The sequence below is a fragment of the Chrysemys picta genome, unplaced genomic scaffold, assembly GCF_011386835.1.
Source record: "Chrysemys picta bellii isolate R12L10 unplaced genomic scaffold, ASM1138683v2 scaf850, whole genome shotgun sequence".
NCBI lineage: Eukaryota > Metazoa > Chordata > Testudines > Emydidae > Chrysemys > Chrysemys picta.
The window spans coordinates 6592-27000 of record NW_027053557.1 but is presented as its reverse complement, the minus strand read 5'-3'; the positions used below and the strand labels follow the sequence as shown (position 1 = coordinate 27000).

The 20409-nt window shown below is 44.5% G+C and overlaps 1 protein-coding gene across 1 annotated transcript; it reads right to left on the bottom strand.

Moving 5' to 3' along the window:
* Positions 1–2500: 2500 nt before the first annotated feature.
* Positions 2501–18677, bottom strand: LOC135979437 (uncharacterized; the record flags this gene model as incomplete). The annotated part of the gene is made up of 7 exons (XM_065579798.1): positions 18569–18677; positions 15572–15681; positions 13359–13458; positions 10660–10964; positions 9027–9098; positions 7132–7231; positions 2501–2805 (listed from the first exon to the last, which is right to left on the bottom strand). Coding segments are annotated over exons 2-7 (982 nt in total), but the record flags the coding sequence as incomplete, so codon positions are not given.
* Positions 18678–20409: the final 1732 nt, after the last annotated feature.

The window sequence follows — 20409 nt, the reverse complement described above, 5'->3', positions numbered from 1 at the left end:
TTTTCAAAGATAATGGCTAATGGCTTAGATATCTACTCATCCAGCTCCTTGAGTATTCTAGGATGCATTTCATCAGGCCCTGGTGACTTGAAGACATCTAATTTGTCTAAGTAATCTTTAATTTGTTCTTTCCCTACTTTAGCTTCTGATGCTACCCCATTTTCACTGACCTTCACTATGTTAAGCATCCAATCACCACCAACCTTCTTAGTGAAAACCGAAACAAAGAACTCATTAAGCACCTCTTCCATTTCCACATTTGCCATTTACAAGAACTGGAAAATGTTGATGTCATATGAGGGCTGTGTCTCAGTACTTCATTGTTTAAAAGACCCTAACTTTGGACTAACCGTACCCCAAGACCTGATAAGACACAGCAAATTTCAAGGCAATTTAAGTATGCACATGGATTATAGAGCACATAAGAAATTTCAGCTGTTAAGTAGTAAACTAGATATGACATTATATGATTATAATATAACATCTCATTGAAGTGTGACACATGGCCAGAAAAGGGTTAAGCAAAATTCCAGGCCAAATGACCCAGAGTCAATGTATAGAGGCATGTGAGAACAGGATGCAAGTAATAATTAGGACCATTCAGTGCCACTTCAGAACTTTGACGTGCAAACCTGTCTTGTTAGAAATTAGAAGTAATACTAGTTGTGTTTACTTATATCTTATAGATGCTAACCACATAAACAGATAGTTCCTGTCTATCACTATAACTGTTGATTCAGAGATCAAAAGGGAATATTAACTTTAGATGAATCTTGGGTGAAATAATGTCATGGTCTAGATGTCTCTTTAAAGTTTGTGATAAACTGCTTAATGGATAAATTACCTTATGTTAGTTACCATGATGTTTGGGAAACAGACGGTTACATCAAAAGCCTATAGTTTACCCAGGACTGTATAAAAGGCCCTTGGGTCCTGATCCTGTTTATCTCTGATCTGCTTAAGGTTTCACACAGGGGAGACCTAAGCCATAAGGCTTGAGATCCCAGTCACTGGCTGGATTTCACCCTGAAATGGACAGTGGACTATAACCTATGGACTATTTCAAAAAGAATTCTTTGCAACTACAAGTTCACCATCTCTGCTATGTATCTGAACCTCAAGAATTGAACTCATGTCTTTATGTATATTGACCTTTTAACCAATATTCTTTTCTTTTTTAATAAATTTTAGTTTAGTTAATAAGAATTGGCCACAAGTGTGTATTTTGGGTAAGATCTAAGTTGCATATTGATCTGGGTGTGCGGCTGGTCCTTTGGGATCGGAAGAATCTTTTTTATATGATTAAATAAGATTTTCAGTAATCATCATCATATTTGACTTGGGTACCTGGATGGAGGCCTGGGGCTGGGTAGTTAAAGGGAACTGCATTGTTTGGACTTCTGAGTAACCAGTGAGGTAATAAAGAAGCTGCTTTGTGCTGGCTTGGAAATCTAAACATTGGAATATCCACCAGCTTTTGGGCGTTTGTCTGCTCCATTCTTTTTGCAGTTCACCCTAATTGAGTGACCTCAGCTGTCTCCCACCAGGACCGTGGTCACACTGAACAAATGCACAGTTTTGCCAAAAGAGTGAGGGGTGACCCTTTGGGGGGTGTGGAGGAATGTGTGGGGGGAGGGGGGCGAAGGGGGCAAGCATCAATGCCAGCCTGCATGGGAGGGAGGGCTCAGGAGTGTGTCTCATGCCAGGCCAGCCCCGCATGGGCGGATGGCAGGGGACCTTTGGTTGGCCCCGCATGCAGGGGTAGAGGGGGGCCCTTGAGCCAGCCATGTGCAAGGTAGAAGGGGGCCTCGGGCTGGCCCCATGCGGGTGGGCAGCAGGGGGACTCGAGCCAGCCCCACGCATGGGCAGGATGCAGGGAGGGCTGGAACCGACGGCTTGCACTGAAGGGGGGTCTTGGGCCAGCCCCGTGCAGTGTCCCATTTTCCCTTTGGGAAAATATGGCCACCCTATTTATTTATGTATGTATGTATGTCAAGTTAAAAATAGGTCAATTGAGAACTCAACATAAAATTCATAAAACAAAATGAATCAATATTATCTCCTTCCAGAGCTGCCAACAAATCTCAACCACCAATAAAACTCCCAGAGATCTTCCAAGGTCTATACCCAGGCCAGCCTTTGTCACAACCATCTATCTGTAAAAGCTCAAGGAAATAGCTATGTCTTGGCCACCCTGCCCTGGATCCCATATACCCCTATACAATGCCAGGGAGGGGTCCTTACTCTGATGAACAGTGTGTAGCACTAGAGATGTGTACACCTCTGCAGGCCCTGGAATCCTCACCCATTCTTCTTCCATAGTGGAAGAGCTCCACCTCCCTCGCCAGAAAACCCCTGTGTCCAAGAGGCGGAGTCAACATTTGTATCTACTATGTAGGAATCCAGTCGAGAACAGATCCCTCCTATTCCGTGTTGCAGTAATTACATTCTTAGCGTGGAAACATGATTTTTAAAAATCAGAATCCATAATACAACTTACCCTGTACTGAGTATTGTATGTGCTGTTGGAAGTCAGGAAACACGCTTTGTAAACACTCCAGAAATTGCTTACAGGTCAGTCCCCCCTTCCGCTGTATCATAATCAACAATATTCTTATTTTGTTCTTTGCATCCTTTCCTTTGCTGAGTTGATCGTAGTCCTGCTGTGTGATCACTGACTGGCAGAGCAACGCATCCAAGACCTTGTCAGCATCATTCTGAAGTAACTTGATGAGTTTATCTTGGTTTTTGTGTATCATCTCCAAGGCTTTTTCATCTGTGGTTACTGTTACCGAGTCCCATGGCCTGGAACAATAATTCACTTTTAATTTATATACAGTCACTATTGCTAAGGATTAAAAAAGGATATCTCAGCTGTAATGTTTTGGAATGTGGACTCCTTCAGTGATGAGTAATAAGGAAGACAAACAGTTGCAGAGAGAAAATGGTCCTTTTCTAAGTATTTCTTCTATTTGCTGGAATGATGTGGTGAGCTCACTGGAAGTGAGTGAAAAGCTGGCCATTTCGAGTCCCAGCAGCTCATGTATATTTTCCATTGGTGATCAGTACATGCGGAGGCAGCTCTAAGGATATGCATGCCAGTCAGCTGTGAAGGACGGCAGATTTGCAGCAAGCTGGGATGTGACCCATGTCGCACTAACATGCCGCACCACAGACTAACTGTCCATGTGCACCCTGATGTGCATTGATAGTTCCTTAATGTCCTTTGAGCTGTTCCTTTTTGGAACAGGACTAGATCAAAGTTAATTAACGAACTGTTCATGCACGTCATCAGGGTGCACACGATGTGCACCTGACCCTGTGCACATTAATATATGCACAGAGACCTTGGCGTGGACCATGCAGCTGAAGGGCTTGGCCTGGACCCTGGTCACCTCTCCCTGAATGAGCATGAGAGGCCCCCCCAAGGTGGACAGCAACCAGGTAAGTGGCACCCCTTTCTCCCTATCTACCTTCAACCCTACACCTCCTGCTCCTCTCTGCCCCCTTTTTCTAACCCTAGACCAGCTGCCCTTGTGCCCCAGGGTGCTGCCCCCACTTCCTTAACTCTCCTGCCCCTCTGATGTTGTATGATTAAAATATGACCGTGGATATCGTTGTTGCTGTTATACAGTTGCAGCACATCTTACACAAAGTATGCCATGTAAGGTATAAATGGAAAAGTTACAATCTATCAAATATGATTATCCTGTTTGTATGCATATATCCTCTTTGTATCTAAAGTAATGAATATTGACTGTACACCTGTATTTCAATTGTGTTACTCCTGGGGTAACACCCACAAGGTCGTTTGCATCCAGTCTGGCCAGCACATTGTGTTCATTAATGGGCCATCAACTTGAATAGTCCATTCACAGTGGGCCATAGAAGAAGCACTGCATTGACCTTCCTGAAGACATTTTAGCCAGAATATAACCAAAGACTCAAAAAGTAAATGCAAAAAAATTGCTAAGTACATCAGAAGCAGGAAGCCGGCTCAACAACCAGTGAGGCCACTAGTCAATCGAGGTCCTAAAGGACGATAAGGCCATTGTGGAGAAACTAAACGAATTATTTGCGTCAGTCTTTACTGCTGAGGATGTGAGGGAGATTCCCAAACCTGAGCCATTCTTTGTAGGTGACAGATCTGAGGAACTGTCCCAGATTGAGGTATCATTAGAGGAGGTTTTGGAACAAATTGATAAATTAAACAGCAATAAGTCACCAGGACCAGATGGTATCACCCAAGAGTTCTGAAGGAATTCAAATGTGAAATTGAAGAACTACTAACTGTAGTCTGTAACCTATCATTTAAATCAGCTTCTGTACCAGATGACTGGAGGATAGCTAATGTGACGCCATTTTTTTTGTTTTGTTTTTAAATGGCTCCAGAGATGATCCTGGCAATTACAGGCCTGTAAGCCTGACTTCAGTACCAGGCAAACTATTAAAACTATAATAAAGAACAATATTTTCAGACATATAGATTAACATAATTTGTTGGAAGAGTCAACATGGTTTTAGTAAAGGGAAAGCATGCCTCACCAATCTACTAGAATTCTTTGAGGGGGTCAACAAGTATGTGGACAAAGGGATATAGTATACTTAGATTTTCAGAAAGCCTTTAACAAGGTCCTTCACAAAAGGCTCTTAAGTAAAGTAAGCTACCATGGGGTAAGAGGGAAGGTGCTCTCATGGATTGGGAACTGCTTAACAGATAGGAAACAAAGGGTAGGTATAAATGGTCAGTTTTCAGAATGGAGAGAGAGAAATAGTGGTGTCCCTCAGTGGTCTGTTCTGGGACCAGTCTTATTCAACATAATCATAAATGATCTGGAAAAAGGGGTAAACACTGAGGTGGCAAAATTTGAAGATTATATAAAATTACTAAAGATAATTTAAGACCCAGGCAGACTGTGAAGAGCTACAACAGGATCTCTCAAAACTGGGTGACTGGGCAACCAAATGGCAGATGAAATTTAATATTGATAAATGCAAAGTAAACAATCCCAACTATACATATAAATTAGCTGTTACCACTCAAGAAAGGGATCTTGAAGTCATTGTGCATAGTTCTCTGAAAACATCCACTCAATGTACATCGGCAGTCAAAAAAGCAAACAATGTTGGGAATCCTTAACAAAGGGATAGATAATAGGACAGAAAATATCATATTGCCTCTCTCTCTCTCTATATATATATATATATATATATCTCCATGGTACGCCCACATCTTGAATGCTGTGTGCAGATGTGGTCACCCCATCTCAAAAAATATATATTGGAATTGGAAAAGGTTCAGAAAAGGACAACAAAAATTATTAGGGGGATGGAATGGCTTCCATATGAGGAGAGATTAATAAGACTGGGACTTTTCAGCTTGGAAAAGAGATGGCTAAGGGGAGATATGATTGAGGACTATACAATCATGACTGGTGCAGAGAAAGTGGATAAGAAGGTGTTGTTTACTCCTTCTCATAATACAAGAACTAGGAATCACCAAATGAAATTAATAGGCAGCAGGTTTAAAACAATAAAAGGAAGCATTTCTTCACACAACACACAGACAATCTGTGGAACTCCTTGCCAGAGGATGTTGTGAAGGCCAAGACTATAAAAGGGTTCAAAAAAGAACTAGATAAATTCATGGAGGATAGGTCCATCAAGGGCTATTAGCCAGGATGGGCAGGGATGGTGTCCCTAGCCTCTCTTTCCCAGAGGCTGGGAATGAGTGACAGGGGATGGATCACTTGATGATTACCTGTTCTGTTCATTCCCTCTGGGGCACCTGGCACTGGCCACTGTCGGAAGACAGGATACTGCGCTAGATGGATCTTTGGTCTGACCCAGTATGGCAGTTCTTATGTTCTTAATGGCGCCTGCTATGACTCATCAAAGCATGCAAGGTCATGTGACTTGCTCATGTAACCCTGGACTCCATATTGTACCTGTACTTTTCCACAAACTAAGACTGAGAGCTTTCCCTCTACGTGGGAGAAAGCATAAAAGGCCCTGGAAGCATTTCTATTTTTGGCTTTTTCCTGCTCTAATCTCTGGCCATGGACTTACACTAAAAGAAGCATTCCAATCAATGGACTGAGGACCTTCCAATCTTTCGGAAGTCACCAGAGACCTTACAATCCAGCAGTTCATTCCATCACTGCTTCAAAACTGATACAAGAACTTTGCAATGAGTGCATGGATTTGTTTTCCTAGACCATTTTAACTCTTTCCTCTTTTTTTTCTTATAAATAAACCTTTAGATGTTAGATGATAAAAGATTGGCACCAGCATGATTATTGGGTAAGATCTGAGTTGTATGTTGACCTGGCTATATGGCTGATCTCTTCGGATTAGAAGAACCCTTTGTTTGATTAAACTGGTTTTAAATAACCAATCATATAGTCTAGTGTCTGGGTGGTGAAACAAGGGCTGGGATACCTAAGAAGACTGCATTTCTGACTTCTTGTTAAACAGTGTGGTGAGACAGAAGTTACTTTTGTTACTCCCACCTCATCTGTTTCTGATCCCCCAGGGTTCTGCCCCCCTCACACTATCTGCCCCTAGGCACTGTACCATTGCCTCCCTTCTCTCATGTCATGCCCCATCTTCCCTCTGTATCCTGTCCTTCCACCCCACTTGTCTTGTGATTGTACCCTGTTTTCCTAGTCCTGCCACCTATCTGTCCCCATGTCCTAGTCCCCCGAACCACATTTCTATCCCATTGCAACCTGAACCTAACCTCATCTGTCCTGGTCTCCCCCTGGCTCCCATCCTCACCTTGCGTCCAGACTCTAGTCCCCCTTTATTATTTTCCCATTGTACCCCTTGCGTTGCATGGCTCTTCCTTCCCCAAGCTTCACATCAGGGACCACCCCTGGCCTGGTGCAACTTCCTGTTGTGCAAGTCCTCCCCTCCATTACACCAGCATGAACCAGAAATGACTCTGTTGGACCCAATGGAGTTACCCCACTTTAAAGCTGGTGTGAGCAAGTGCAGAATCAGAGCCATTTTTCTCAGCCCTTTGTGAGCCAGGATTTGTTTCTGATGTGTAGAACAAGAGTCAGAACATCACAGCAATGACCCTGAGGAGACACTTTCCCCCTAAGACCTTCTTTTCACAAAAGTTACCTTCTGGTTGGTGCCGCCATAGCCGTTCCACTGATGTCATCTCCCACAGGGTCCTCAGTCCTATAACTCAGCAATGCCATGTTAGCAGCTGGTGCTGGCACTGCATGATAAAACAGAACAAAATGCTCAGTGAGACATGGAGGGGTTCATAGGAACCATTGTCTGAATTGCTCAGTGCAAAGCATAAATGAGATTATGGAATTGGCAAGTCTACATTTTCCAGTTCATTGGGGTATTGTATACCAGCTACTATCGTACCCAGAGGGAAGATTGCAAGACAGATCTGGCTGGTCGAAAAGCAGGAGTGAAGCTTGATGGCCCTCATGTTCAAATGTTGGAGCTATCTCCCCCATATTACACCACTGTATTGACTTGGAGGGCTCTCAGTGAGAGCAGAATGTAGCCCATTATGTGTAAGTAACCTTTGTCTGGTCCATCCCACTATAAGGGAGGGAAATGATGATTGACAGTATGTCAAGAAGCACAGGGTCCCAGTGGTACAGCTAGAACAGCTGTAGTATCACTAGATTTCCTCAGCATAAACAACTGCAGATACATCAGCAGAAGAAAAGGGTCCTAGAGGACATGATACCCTAATACTAGAGGTTTCTACTCAAAGACAGAAAAACTCGTTTTGCCAGTTTCAAGCCCACTTTAACCTTGTGGGGCTGGAAGTCTGACTGACATTAGTGAGTTTGAGTTCTGCTTAAGCAAGATGGTGCAAAAGGTAGAAGAAAGAAGGGTATCCAGTTAAAAAGGCATATGAAAAATGCAGCAGAGGGTGGGAACAGGAAAGCACAAAGATTATGAACATGGAGCCCAGGGATTGGGCTGTGATGGGGTAAGAAGAGGAGTTGAATAAACTCAGTTGAAATACTAGAGCACAATATTATACACAGGACTCCCACTTTTGACAGCTTTGCTCTTCTCTCTCTAACTCACAGCACAGAATTCCTATTACTCAGAAACACTGTTCTGAGAGGTGCGTCTCTTGTGGGAGCATGAAAGGGAATCCATACATTAAACTGCGGAGGAAAAATATTTGCCATTTCAGTCTGGTCTTGTGAAGCCAAAACAATTTCATGAGGGCTACCGAAAACTTTAGACTACACAAGATTCACTCATTCCCAGTGTAGATTCTCTAGTCACTGCCAGTTATTGGCAGTGTAGGGAGAGAATGGCTCATGCCTATTAATTAACATTGACCAGATTTGATGGCCTCCTCTGCATGACACTGGTTAAACTCCCATTAATATTTTTCTTATAGTTCTGGACACCTTAATACCAGCAATATGTAGGGCATATGGCTGGGATGATTTAGTTAGGGATTAGTCCTGCTTTGAGCAGGGGGTTGGACTAGATGACCTCCTGAGGTCCCTTCCAACCCTGATATTCTATGATTCTAGAAACTGAGGGAATACGCAGAAGAGCAGCACAAATAAATCCTGGGGTTAGAGAAACTAACTGTATTAGGAGTCAGGCGTTCTTGGCTCTCAGTGCCATGTTGTAGGCAACAGGGCACATGGCTTCCTGAGAGAAGGGATGTGACTAGGACTAATAGATCTCATAATGGGACACTTCTGAGGAATATAAGGACTAATACCATACAGTAGCAGACTGTGGAGCAGTCTACCAAGGGAAGGGGTGAATGTCCCAGGCCTTGGAACATTTACACGCCACTGGAGGAGCACTGGAGGATAGACTAGAGGGAATACTGAAACTCTGGACAGAGGGGCTGGGTGGAGAAGATGGGACTCTTGTTAACTCTTTAAAACGGGGAAGGGACTGAGAAGCTCATAGAGGGGTCGCCCCCAGATAAACCACCTTTCTGTTTAGAAAGGTCTTTGTCCACTAGGTCTGCAAAGTGCACTATCCTGTAGAGTTAAAGACAATACCTTGAGGATTCAATGTCTCTGAAGACTCAGGGCCACCTAGATTCCTGGATCTATTCTCCACGGTTACAGACACTGAAAAGAAACAAGATCTTTAAGACTCTCTTTATATCGATTTCTTCTTGGCCTTTTGTCAGAATTAGGAGGGTGTCCCTCATCCCCCAGGATGTTTGCATCACCCACCACAATCACATTGACAGAATTCACATGAAATGCAGAGATAAAGGAAATGTGAATGGGCTTCAGTAAACTGTGTGACAGACAGCAGGGAAAGTGGGAGATGGTGTTGCACATTGCAGGATAAAAGCAGGACTTGCACAGAGACATGATCTGGCCGTGTTTTATTCCAAGATAAAGGGGAAATGTGGCTTTTGTGCCCAGGAATGAAGCTCCTGCAATGAAACCAACTTGATTCATACATTCTACTCTATGGTCATCCTAACTACTTGGAAGGAATCTGTATGACATGGAGACCACCTAAACACTGGCCCCTTTTTCCATTCAATGTCTCTTACACTCTAGTCCTGTCTCAGTCTACATTACAGACATCACCCCTTAGGGTTCATTCAGCTGCTATTTTACCTTTCCCTTAACTAGTAAGAAGCAGACTAGACTGATCAACCCTGACTCCTCGGGTTCATTAACAGCAGGCAGTTACAACCCCTGTTTCTCCATTTCAATAGGCCCAGGTGCTGTGGGATGTTAATATGGCATTTGCTGCACTGAAGACTCCTTTTGTGTCCCCTTTCACACACCAGACCAAGTGCAAACCATGGAAACTGGAAACATTTGCGTCTGCTGGTGGTGACTTTAGGCTGGGTGCACTCCAGGCATCTTGGGATGCACTTCACACCAAATTCAGCGAAGGTGCTAAGGACTTAACTAGGATTTCAGAGTGGTAGTGGAATCTCACATTCCCCCCTTTGTCACCTTAGGTGGGGTCTTGGCCACAACCTGCAAACCTTTACTATGTATGCAGTCCCACTGAAACGTGCAGTCCCCTCACCTGACAACTTGAATGTTCTAAGAGCCACGGCCTCTAAGAACATCCATCTAGCTTTTGTTTCATTCACAGAATCTTTTTTGGTCAAACTGTACCAATAGCTGCCTGAAAGCTGCCCCAATAGCTGCCTGAAAGCACTGATTAATTTATGTCAAGGAATAAAAGTTACAAACATGCCAATCTGAAACTCTTGACATAAAATTAATCCATCGGAATGAATATCTAGCAGCTCACCTCACAGCATCCAACAGAACTGACAATCAGCTAAACTCCCAGAGAGCTCGCAAGCCCCGTCTGCACCCCAGCCTTCACCAGACTCCTCCCCCTGCAAAATAGCTATGTTACCCATCCTGCCCTGGACCCCACATAACCCCTGCACAATGACCAGCAAGGGACCCTACAGAGCTGCACTGTTTGTTGCACTGGAGATGCATATGCCTGTGCCAGGCTCCCTCCTGCAGTGGGACTGCACCACTTCCAGAACCAGGGAACCCCTATGTCCTAGACACAATGGCATCATTTGCTACTAAATAAGAATCTAGTTGGAAACGGGTCCCCATTCATTTTGTGACAATTGCATTATTACTGTAAAGAAATGTTTAAAAAAATAACAGAATGAATGATACCACTTACTATCTCCTGAGTATTGCAAATGTTGCTGTAAATCAGGATATATCCTTTGCAAACTCTCCAGAAATTGCATACAGGTCAATCCCCCCTTCCTTGGAATCAGAATCAGCAGTTTTCTCATTTTGTTTCTTGTATCATCTTCTTTGTTGACTCCATCGTACTCCTGCATTGTGATGACTGACTGGCAGAGTAACTCATCCAAAACATTGTCAGCATCATTTTGAAGTAAGTTGACCAGTTTATTCCGTTCCCTTTGTATCATCTCCAAGTACTTTTCAGCAGCATTTGCTGTTACGGAGTCACATGGTCTGGAATAGTAATTTTTTTTATACATTAACTGTACCTCAGGATCAAGAAATAGACATTTGAAACAACTATCGTTAGATTGGATTTAACATAATATTTTGCAGAAAAAATGGTTACCTACCTTTTTTGTAACTGTTGTTCTTCAAGACATGTTGCTCATGTTCATTCCATCCTAGGTGTGCATGTTCCCACGTGTGTGGTCGTCAGAGATTTTGCCTTACATTATCAATAGGATCAGCAGTGGCACCCCTTGAGTGCCGTGCTCATGCATCGGTATATCAGGCACCACTGACCTCTCAGTTCCTTCTTGCCGGTAACTCTGACAGAAGGGCAGGTAATGGAATGGATGTGAGCAACACATCTTGAAGAACAACCATTATGGAAGGTAGGGAACCGTTTTTTCTTCTTCGAGTGCTTGCTCGTGTTGATTCCATTCTGGGTGACTCACCAGCAGTGTCTTTGGAGGTGGGCTCAGCGTTCACAGTCAGCGTTCATGCAGCTTGCAGCACTGCTCTGCCAAAACAAGTGCCATCTCAAGCCTGCTGGGTAATGCATAATGAGATGTGAACGTGTGGACAGACAACCAGGTAGCGGCCCTACAGATATCTTGGATTGGTACGCCCTAGTCGAGTGTGCCATCACGATTGCCAGCGGAGGCACTTTTGCCAGCTCTAGAGCAGTAGTGGATGCAGGCAGTGATCCAGGATGAAATCCTTTGAGCAGACACTGGGCGACCTTTCATTCTGTCTGCCACCGCAACGAGCAACTGTGTCAACTTACAGAATGGCTTTGTCCTATCTATGTAAAAGGCCAGCACGCTCCTGATGTCCAGGACGTGCAAACTGCATTCCTCATCTGACGCATGAGACTTTGCAAAGAAGACAGGTAAGTATATGTCCTGGCCAGTATGAAACTGGAAAATTACCTTGGGCAGAAATGCTGGGTGTGGCCACAGCTGGTCCTTATCCTACTAGAATACCATATAGGGCAGTTCTGAAGTAAGTGCCCTGATCTTGGACATCCTGTGGGCTGATGCTATCACAACAAGGAACGAAAACTTCCAGGAGAGAAGTAGGAGAGAGCAAGAAGCCAGAGGCTCAAAGGGGAGGCCCCACAGCCTCAACAGCATAAGATTCAGGTCCTAGGGAATGGCAGGGTCCCAGATTTGTGAGTAGAGATACTACAGACCTTTCAAAAACCATGCCATCATGTTGTGAACAAAGACTAACCTGCCTTGAAGTGGATGGTGGAAAGCCAAACTAGTGGCCAGGTGGACCTTGATCAATTACAGGGACAAAGCTTGGAGCTTTGCAGAAGATAATCCACAATCTCCTGCAGCAAGCCCTGCCCTGCCCAGATATGCCGTCCGAGGCCCTGCCTGTGAGCCTTTTCCACTTGGCCAGGTAAGTCACTCTGGTAAAGTCTTTTCTACTACCCAGCAAGACCTGCTGAACTCAGGTTAAGTGTAGCACTGCCAGGTTTGGGTGCAGAAGACTGCCATGGGGCAAAGTCCCCAATGGGACTCTAACTTCTAACACCTACTAAACATTAACTACTTATAAACAAACTATTTACAATGCCCTAAGGCTTGAAGTCAGAAGAGACGAAACCGCTAGACCTTGCTAGGCAAGGGAAAGGCGCTCCAACTAATCACCATGGGCAGTAAGAAAGAACTGGGAGGGCGTAGGGCCAGCAGCGCCTGATATACTGACGCTTTAGTGTGGCACTCAAGGAATCACCACTGCCGATGCTACAGATACCGCTAAGGCAAAAATCTCTGATGACCGCACACATGGGCACACCTAGAAGGAAATCAACATGAGCAAGCACTGGAAGAAGAACAAGCCTTCTTCAGTAGAGACTAATCAGCAAAGTTAAACAGTTGCAGACAGACAACACCTGTTTACAAGTATTTCCTCTGCTACCTGGAATGATAAGCTCAGTTTACTAGAAGGGGGTGAAACATGGCCATTATAGATCCCAGCAGCTCATGCAAAGTTTCTGTTCAGCATCAATGTATGAATGTACGTAACTTTTTCTCCTTTTATCATCTTCACTAAAATCAGCAATAACCATCAGGAGCCACCCGTTTGCCATTCATGGTGAACATTACCTCAGCTCTTGGTATTGTCCACCTCTAGAAAGGCTAACAAACCTTCTGCCAGGTCTCCTTTCACTTACACCTTCATGAAACAGAAATGACTCAACTGGAGCCAGTGGGAGTCAACCCATGTAAAGCTAGTGTAAGGGAAATTGGAACCATCATTTTCAGCCCATGCTGAACCAGTATTTTCCTCTTGTATGTATAACAACAGTTAGGACATCATGGCAATGACTCTGGAGTGCCAGCTGAGGAGACACTTTCATTGTAAGATCACTATTTTCAGAAAATTTACCCTCTGGTTGATGATGCCAGCGAATCAGCACCAGTGCCATCTCCGACAGGTTCCTCAGCTGTGCGGCTCAGCGATGCTGCATTACCAGCTGGTGCTGACACTGCATGATAGATCAGAACAAAACGCTCAGTGAGATCTTGCTGGGATCATAAGGACCATTGTCTAGGCTGTTCAAAGCAAGAATGAATCCTGCTAGGTGGCTGACAAATCTACTGTGACAGACTGACAAAATCTTGAATGAATTTTATTAAATAAGGTTAAACTTTACTGAGCTAAATTTATCATGGTTAGGAGCCATTGAATTAAAATGCAATGTATGTGTTGTTATATGTATGTACCTTCTCTAGGAGATTGACTAAAGCAAACTCTGGAAAGGGTTAGGAATTCCAAAGGACTTTTTTGTGACAATACACCTGAAATGGAGTTCCTAGGAAGTACCTGGGGAATGCAAATGAACCATTTCAAACCAGCATTTTGAAGATAGGCCCTGGGGAGAGAGACCCATTGTGTACTAATTACCTGCCTCTGGAAACTCGAGATCAACTGTATAAAGGGTGAACTGAGCATGCCACAGAGTGTGCTTGTTTTGAGCTGAAGCTGTAATGAAGTTTTAGCCACATGGAATCCCCTAGGATGGGGGCTTGAAGGACTGCTCCTGCCAGAACCCATGTTAGGATTGGGGGGTTCATGGTAAGCTTATTAGCATGTGTGTAGGTTCTTTTATTGTTTTTAATATCTGTAATGCTTCTTGCCTTAAGAATAAAGTAGGTTTGCTTAGATAGACCTAAGTGGTCCTTATAACTGTTGCATTTTTCCCCACAGTGGTCCAGGTAAACTATGCCAGCTCAGGCTCTGAACCACTAAACACTAAAGCAAATGTTTCATTTTAAATGTTGCCATAATCCTACTGAATTTAAGATTTCCTCACAACCACCCAGAGCTGTGCTTTGGAATCCAGAAAAAACCGAGCCACAGCCCCTTGATTGGTGGGAGGATCCCAAAATAGTTTACAGCTGGAGGGGATGATGCTACCTGCACATAGTGGTGCTGATGCAGATGAGTTGGCTGCTGAATCATCACTCACAACATTGAGGGCTTGTGTACACTACCCGCCGGATTGACGGGCAGCGATTGATCCAGCAGGGGTCGATTTATCGCGTCTAGCATAGACACGATAAATCGACCGCTGAGCGCTCTCCTCTCAACTCCGGTACTGCACCAGAACGAGGAGCACAAGTAGAGTCAACAGGAGAGCGTCAGTCGTCAACTTATCACAGTGAAGACACCGCAGTAAGTAGATCTAAGTATGTTGACTTCAGCTACGCTATTCACGTAGCTGAAGTTGCGTATCTTAGATTGACCCCGCGCGGTAGGGTAGACAAGCCCTCTGACTCCACATGGATCTTACTCTTCATGTGGGGCCAGACAGGCTCAAGGAGGTGCTCACTCAAACTTCATGGAGGGCAGGGAGGCAACTATATGAGCTCACCAGTTCTGCAGGCTGATGGCTCCTTCAGAGGGCCAGCTTGGAGGGGTTATGGAAACCAGAGCTAAACACTGTGTGCTGTAAAACCATTTGGGATGGACTCTGGTTCCAGGGACACGTGGTGTGACTGCTCCCAAGTCCCTACATTCCTAGATCAGACTCTCCAAAGACAGTGAACAACAGATTTGATTTGTGTGTATTCAAACCAGAAACCTGATGCTGAGAGGTACACCCATCCAATAAGGGAACACATGTACCACATGATCTATGTATGTCAGCAAAGCAGATATTAAACAGTCACAGCAAACTACCTTAGAATACGTGTAGGTAATCATTTGAATAAGTAAATAATTTTAGCAAAAACACTGTGTTTATGGAGAATGGGCAAACAGAAAAAGAAACAAAATTCACTGAATCTGTAACTCATTACAGGTTATTAGCCAGCACTAAGTGCTTGAGGTCATAGCAAAAAGTCTGACAGTGGGAAAAGGGATGGGGGATGAACAAGATGGAATTTAACAGGACTGTCTCAACTTCTGTGAGTTTATTGGATACACTTTTAAAACTTTTATCACTTCAGTGTGTCTGTGGTGCCAGACTATGATGGGTTTAGGAAGGTTCTGTCTTCAGAGAAGACTTTCTTCACTAGCTCAGCAAGGGCATGATGACTGTGTAACATGGAGAGCAGGAGAAACAGTGACAGATAAGAGGCTAAACAGGACACTACCTGCAGCAATTCCTTTCATGGAGGACGATGGGTCTTCGTGACTCTCAGGCCCCTTCTCTGGGAACACAGGGCCATCTCGATTCTCTGGCCTATTTTCCATATTTCAAGATCTTGGAAAGAAAACCAGATAAAAATCTATTTGGGTCCATGAAGATTCTCATGATCATAGAATCATAGAATATTAGGGTTGGAAGAGACCTCAGGAGGTCATCTAGTCCCACCCCCTGTTCAAAGCAGGACGAACACCAACTAAATCATCCCAGCCAGGGGCCTTAAAACCCTCTAAGGATGGAGATTCCACCACCTCCCTAGGTAACCCATTCCAGTGATTCACCACCCTCCCAGTGAAAAGATGTTCTTGTGTCCTTAGATATGATCCCATCATCCCTTCCTTCCCCCATTCAAAGCATGCACCAGGAATCCAAACACCAGCACACTGGACTTGCCCAACTTCATGGAAAATCTGATTCCCAAACTTAATACAGAATTTCTAGTTTAGGAGCTGTAGAAACCCACAAATCCTGCTAATGCCCCAGAAGCCCCATGGCTGCATCTGTCCAGTGGGGTAAGGACACTCACTGTGCCAAAGGGAGAAAGATCTGCCAGATCCAGGCAAGTCTCAGAGCATCCCCCTATGGATCTTAGCCCTGGCGGGGAAGCTGATGGAGCGGGAGTGTGTCCTGCCAGGCCCTGCCCTGACCCTGAATGGAGACAGAGCACAGAGTTCTGAGGCACTGAGGTACCTTGGGGAAAGAGAACAAACTCCCCAACCCCAAGCACTGGGCAGAGGAAAATGAGGGTAAGTGGCATTGCAGGGTTGGAAGTTGAGACTGGATGTATTTCTAGGAGATACACTCTGGCTCAGAAGGAAGTTCTGGGTGTGATGCTGGAATCACTGGGTGGGTTCTTTGGCCTGGGTTATGTGGGAGGTCAAACTAGATGATCAGAACAACCCCTTCTGGTCTTACTATTTATGAATCTACTGGGGGTGGGATTCGACACCTGGTGAGACGCACGCTGGCTCCTCATTGTTCCAATTTAAATCAAATTTCCAAATACACCGCTACCTCGATATAACACGACCCGATATAACACAAATTCGGATATAATGCAGTAAAGCAGTGCTCCGGCGGGATGGGGGGGTGTGGCTGCACACTCCAGTGGATCAAAGCAAGTTCAATATAATGCGGTTTCACCTATAACACGGTAAGATTTTTTGGCTTCCGAGGACAGTGTTGTATCATGGTAGAGGTGTAGTATTCATTTGGTTACCAGGTTCTGGAATTGGCTGTATCCCTTGGTGAGATTCGATGCTCACTGCTTTGGGGGTTAGAAGAGATTCAGACACCCGTTCTTCAAAATGGAGTAACTGGGAAGTTGAGATTTATGGCAGGATAAGAAATACAATCAGTGCGTTGGACAAAATCTGCATCTTATTTATTGGCGATTGGAACTGGTGATACTAAGGGTGTGTGTACACACCTGTTGTGCATAGACAGACACATGCTAATCCTGTTCAAACTAGCACACTAAAAATAGCGGTGTTGCCACAGCATCACAGGCAGCAGCTTGGTTAGCTGCCTGAGGATATGCACAGATGCTCAGACAGGTTTGTACTCAGACAGCTAGTCTGAACTGTCGAATGTGCCCCCACCCCCCTCTGCCACCCCACTGTTATTTTTAGGTGCTAGTTTGAGCAAAACTAACACATGGATGATTAGGGGTCTGTAAAACATAACCTATGAGGAAAGATTGAAAAAATTGGGTTTGTTTAGTCTGGAAAAGAGGGGACATAACTGTTTACAAAAACCTAAAAGGTTGTTACAAGGAGGAGGGAGAAAAATTGTTCTCCTTAACTTCTGATGATAGGACAAAAAGCAATGGACTTAAATTGCAGCAAGGGAGGTTTAGGTTGGACATTAGGAAAAGCTTCTTAACTGTCAGGGTGGTTAGGAACTGGAATAAATTGCCTAGGGAGGTTGTGGAATCTCCATCATTGGAGATTTTTAAGAGCAGGTTAGACAAACACCTGTCAGGAATGGTCTAGATGGTGCTGGTCCTGCTGTGGGTGCAGGGTACTGGACTTCATGACCTTTTGAGGTCCCTTCCAGTCCTGTGATTCTATGTACATCTGCCCCAGCTGGGAATTATACCTCCCAGCTGTTGTGTAGATGTACCCCAAGACTAACAGAGAGTAACATGGTCCGGGAGGGCCCAGGTTTCTTTTAACTTTCCATCTCTGTACATTTCAGCCATTGATCATAAGAATTTTCTGTATGATTAACAATTTAAAACATGCTTGTAAATTGTTTGTGGATGCACCAATAGGTAGCAATCAGCATTAATCGATATCCACTCATTAGTGCTCCAATCCTTCAAAGACTTACAGCCATGCTTAACTTTACTCCGTTCAATGTGACTACTTGCTTGTTAAGATTTTGTACATGTTTCTAGGATCAGGTCCTTGAAATCAAATCTTTGCAGTCTAGGTAATGAAATGAGCATTGAAAGCGATTCACAAACCTGCTGAGTCAAGGAAGACATAGGAATAGGAAATACTGTGTCACTGAAGTCTTTGTAATCTGTCTACAGAAGTAAACTATAAAGACATCCCTGAGCCCACGGTCCTTTCTGTACACAGTAACCCCTATGTCTTTGTGGCGTCAGAAAACTTTAAAAAAGTATTTCACTCACATAATAATGTATTGTATAAAACTACAGAAGGTCACCAAAGTGCTCGGGATGCCAAACATTTAAAACACTTATGTTAATATGTGAATGAAACAGATAGAAATCAGACACCGTATGAAAATGAATCAATATTGTTCAGATTCTGAGCACCTTACTTTGCTCTTCCTCAGTTTTCAATGGTCTTGATTCAGTTTTATTCCACTGAACCCCAAGGGAGTTTCACTGAGAAAGGCTCCCCAGGACTGACCCAGAGGTTTTTGTTCCAAGAAATTGTTCAGTTTTCTTGTAAGAAAGAACGTCACCTACCTCCTGTTCTCCAGCAGAATCAACAGCAAACCCAGCTCCCCATGAAGTCCCACTGCCCTGTGTTGGCCTCATGCTGTATAAATAGCCAATTGGAATCTGAAAGTAAAATGTTTTTGGGGGACCGGCTCTCTGCCTTCTGGTTACTGAAACTCATACACCATTAGAAGAAATGTAGCCACCTGAACTCCCAGAAGTTCAGTATCCTCCCTCTCTCAGCTGGCACTTGGCCCAATCTCCTACCCCGCATGTATGTCTAGTGTGATGTGGGGTTGGGGGGAGGAGGGCAGATGAAACTGGAAGTCTTGGAATTCAAGTTCAGGTGTCAGCTAAATTTACCTTGCAGCTGCCCTCCAGTAACTGAGGGCAGAATTGAGCTTGCAAAGCTCATTGCAGTGTCAGGCACCACTTGCTGTTGTGTTGGGTGTTAACAGGACTGGCTGTAAGTCACCGGCAGAACAGTGAGAGAGAGGCCAACCCAGCTGAATTGTGAGGGGGTTCCAATGGCTCCCAGACTGCACCCTGGGATGACAATCTGTCACAAAATGGTTCAAAAAATATGGGAGGTTGTTATGGGAAAATTAATGCACCAGTTACATAGCCAGCAAAAGCATCATGGCTACAATAATCCAGAATCCCAGAGGACCTTCAAACGAAGGTATAAGATCTTCCCTTCAGGATTGCAGATGGTTGTAACTATGATGCTCTGCGCATGACTATGGCCGTAGCTGTCATTTGTGTGGCCATGTCTGCCACATCGGAGGATGCCTGTAACATTGTCCTGGCCACAAGTTGTCCTTTGTTAAGAATGGCCTTAAACTGGTCCTTCCTTTCCTCGGAGTTGCCACTAAAGAAATCATTTAATTTAGGATAGTTATAATCATATTTTACTAGGAGCGCAGCATAGTTAACTGTGCAGAATTGTAAAGTTGCAGAAGAGTGGGCTGTATGACTGAATAAACATAGTCTCTTCTAGTCCTTTTCTTGGGAGCAGGGATGGACCTGTGCTGGGGTTGCTTCCCTCATTGGTTGGCCACATCTACCACTAGGGAGTTAGGTTGGGGAGGGGGGGTGAAAAGAGAAAGTCAAGTTCCTTGGTGGGCCCATAATATTTCTGGTCAGCTCTCTTACACATCGTGGGGGGATGGTGACTGGTGTTTGCCATACTGTTTCTGCCGGTTCCATCAACACATTGTTGACAGGTAGCGCTATCTTCGATGTGGAAGATGTGTGTAAAATCTTTAGGAGTTGATGTTGGGTCTCGGTCACTTCCTCAAGTGGGAGGTTTTGGCTTTGTGCCACTCATCGGAACAAGTCCTGGAATTGTTTAAAGTCATCTGCAGCCATAGGAGGTGGAGGCATTACAGTCTTGTCCAGCAATGATTATGAGTTATGAGCAGGTGAAATGTCCTGCTCTGTGTCCTCGTCTCTGTAGTATTCCGTTTGCCCAGGGGCATCTGATGGCTCCCGTAAGAAGGCTGTTGTGGAACATATGGGTCTTTGAGGAGTGGGAGGTCTGTTATAATGAGTCCTGTAGGCTACCCACGGGTCCCATTGTGGCCATTGCATACAGAATGCCATGAGCAGCACATCCATGGGTGTCTGAACCAGGAATCTATGTCTCGGGCAAGCTTTTCCTTGGATCTCATATGTCCCAACATTGGCCCGGTTCTGGTCAGTGAGGAGTGGTGTGATAAAAAGATGCACTCCTCTAGGTTGTCCTCCTCACCGCTGGATAATGGTGGATCAATGGGGGAATCTGTTTGCTCCAGTGCTGTCTGCACCGAGGAGCCATCAGTACTAAATAGTAGTGAGCCTGGAGTGGAAGATACCGCCATGTCTGC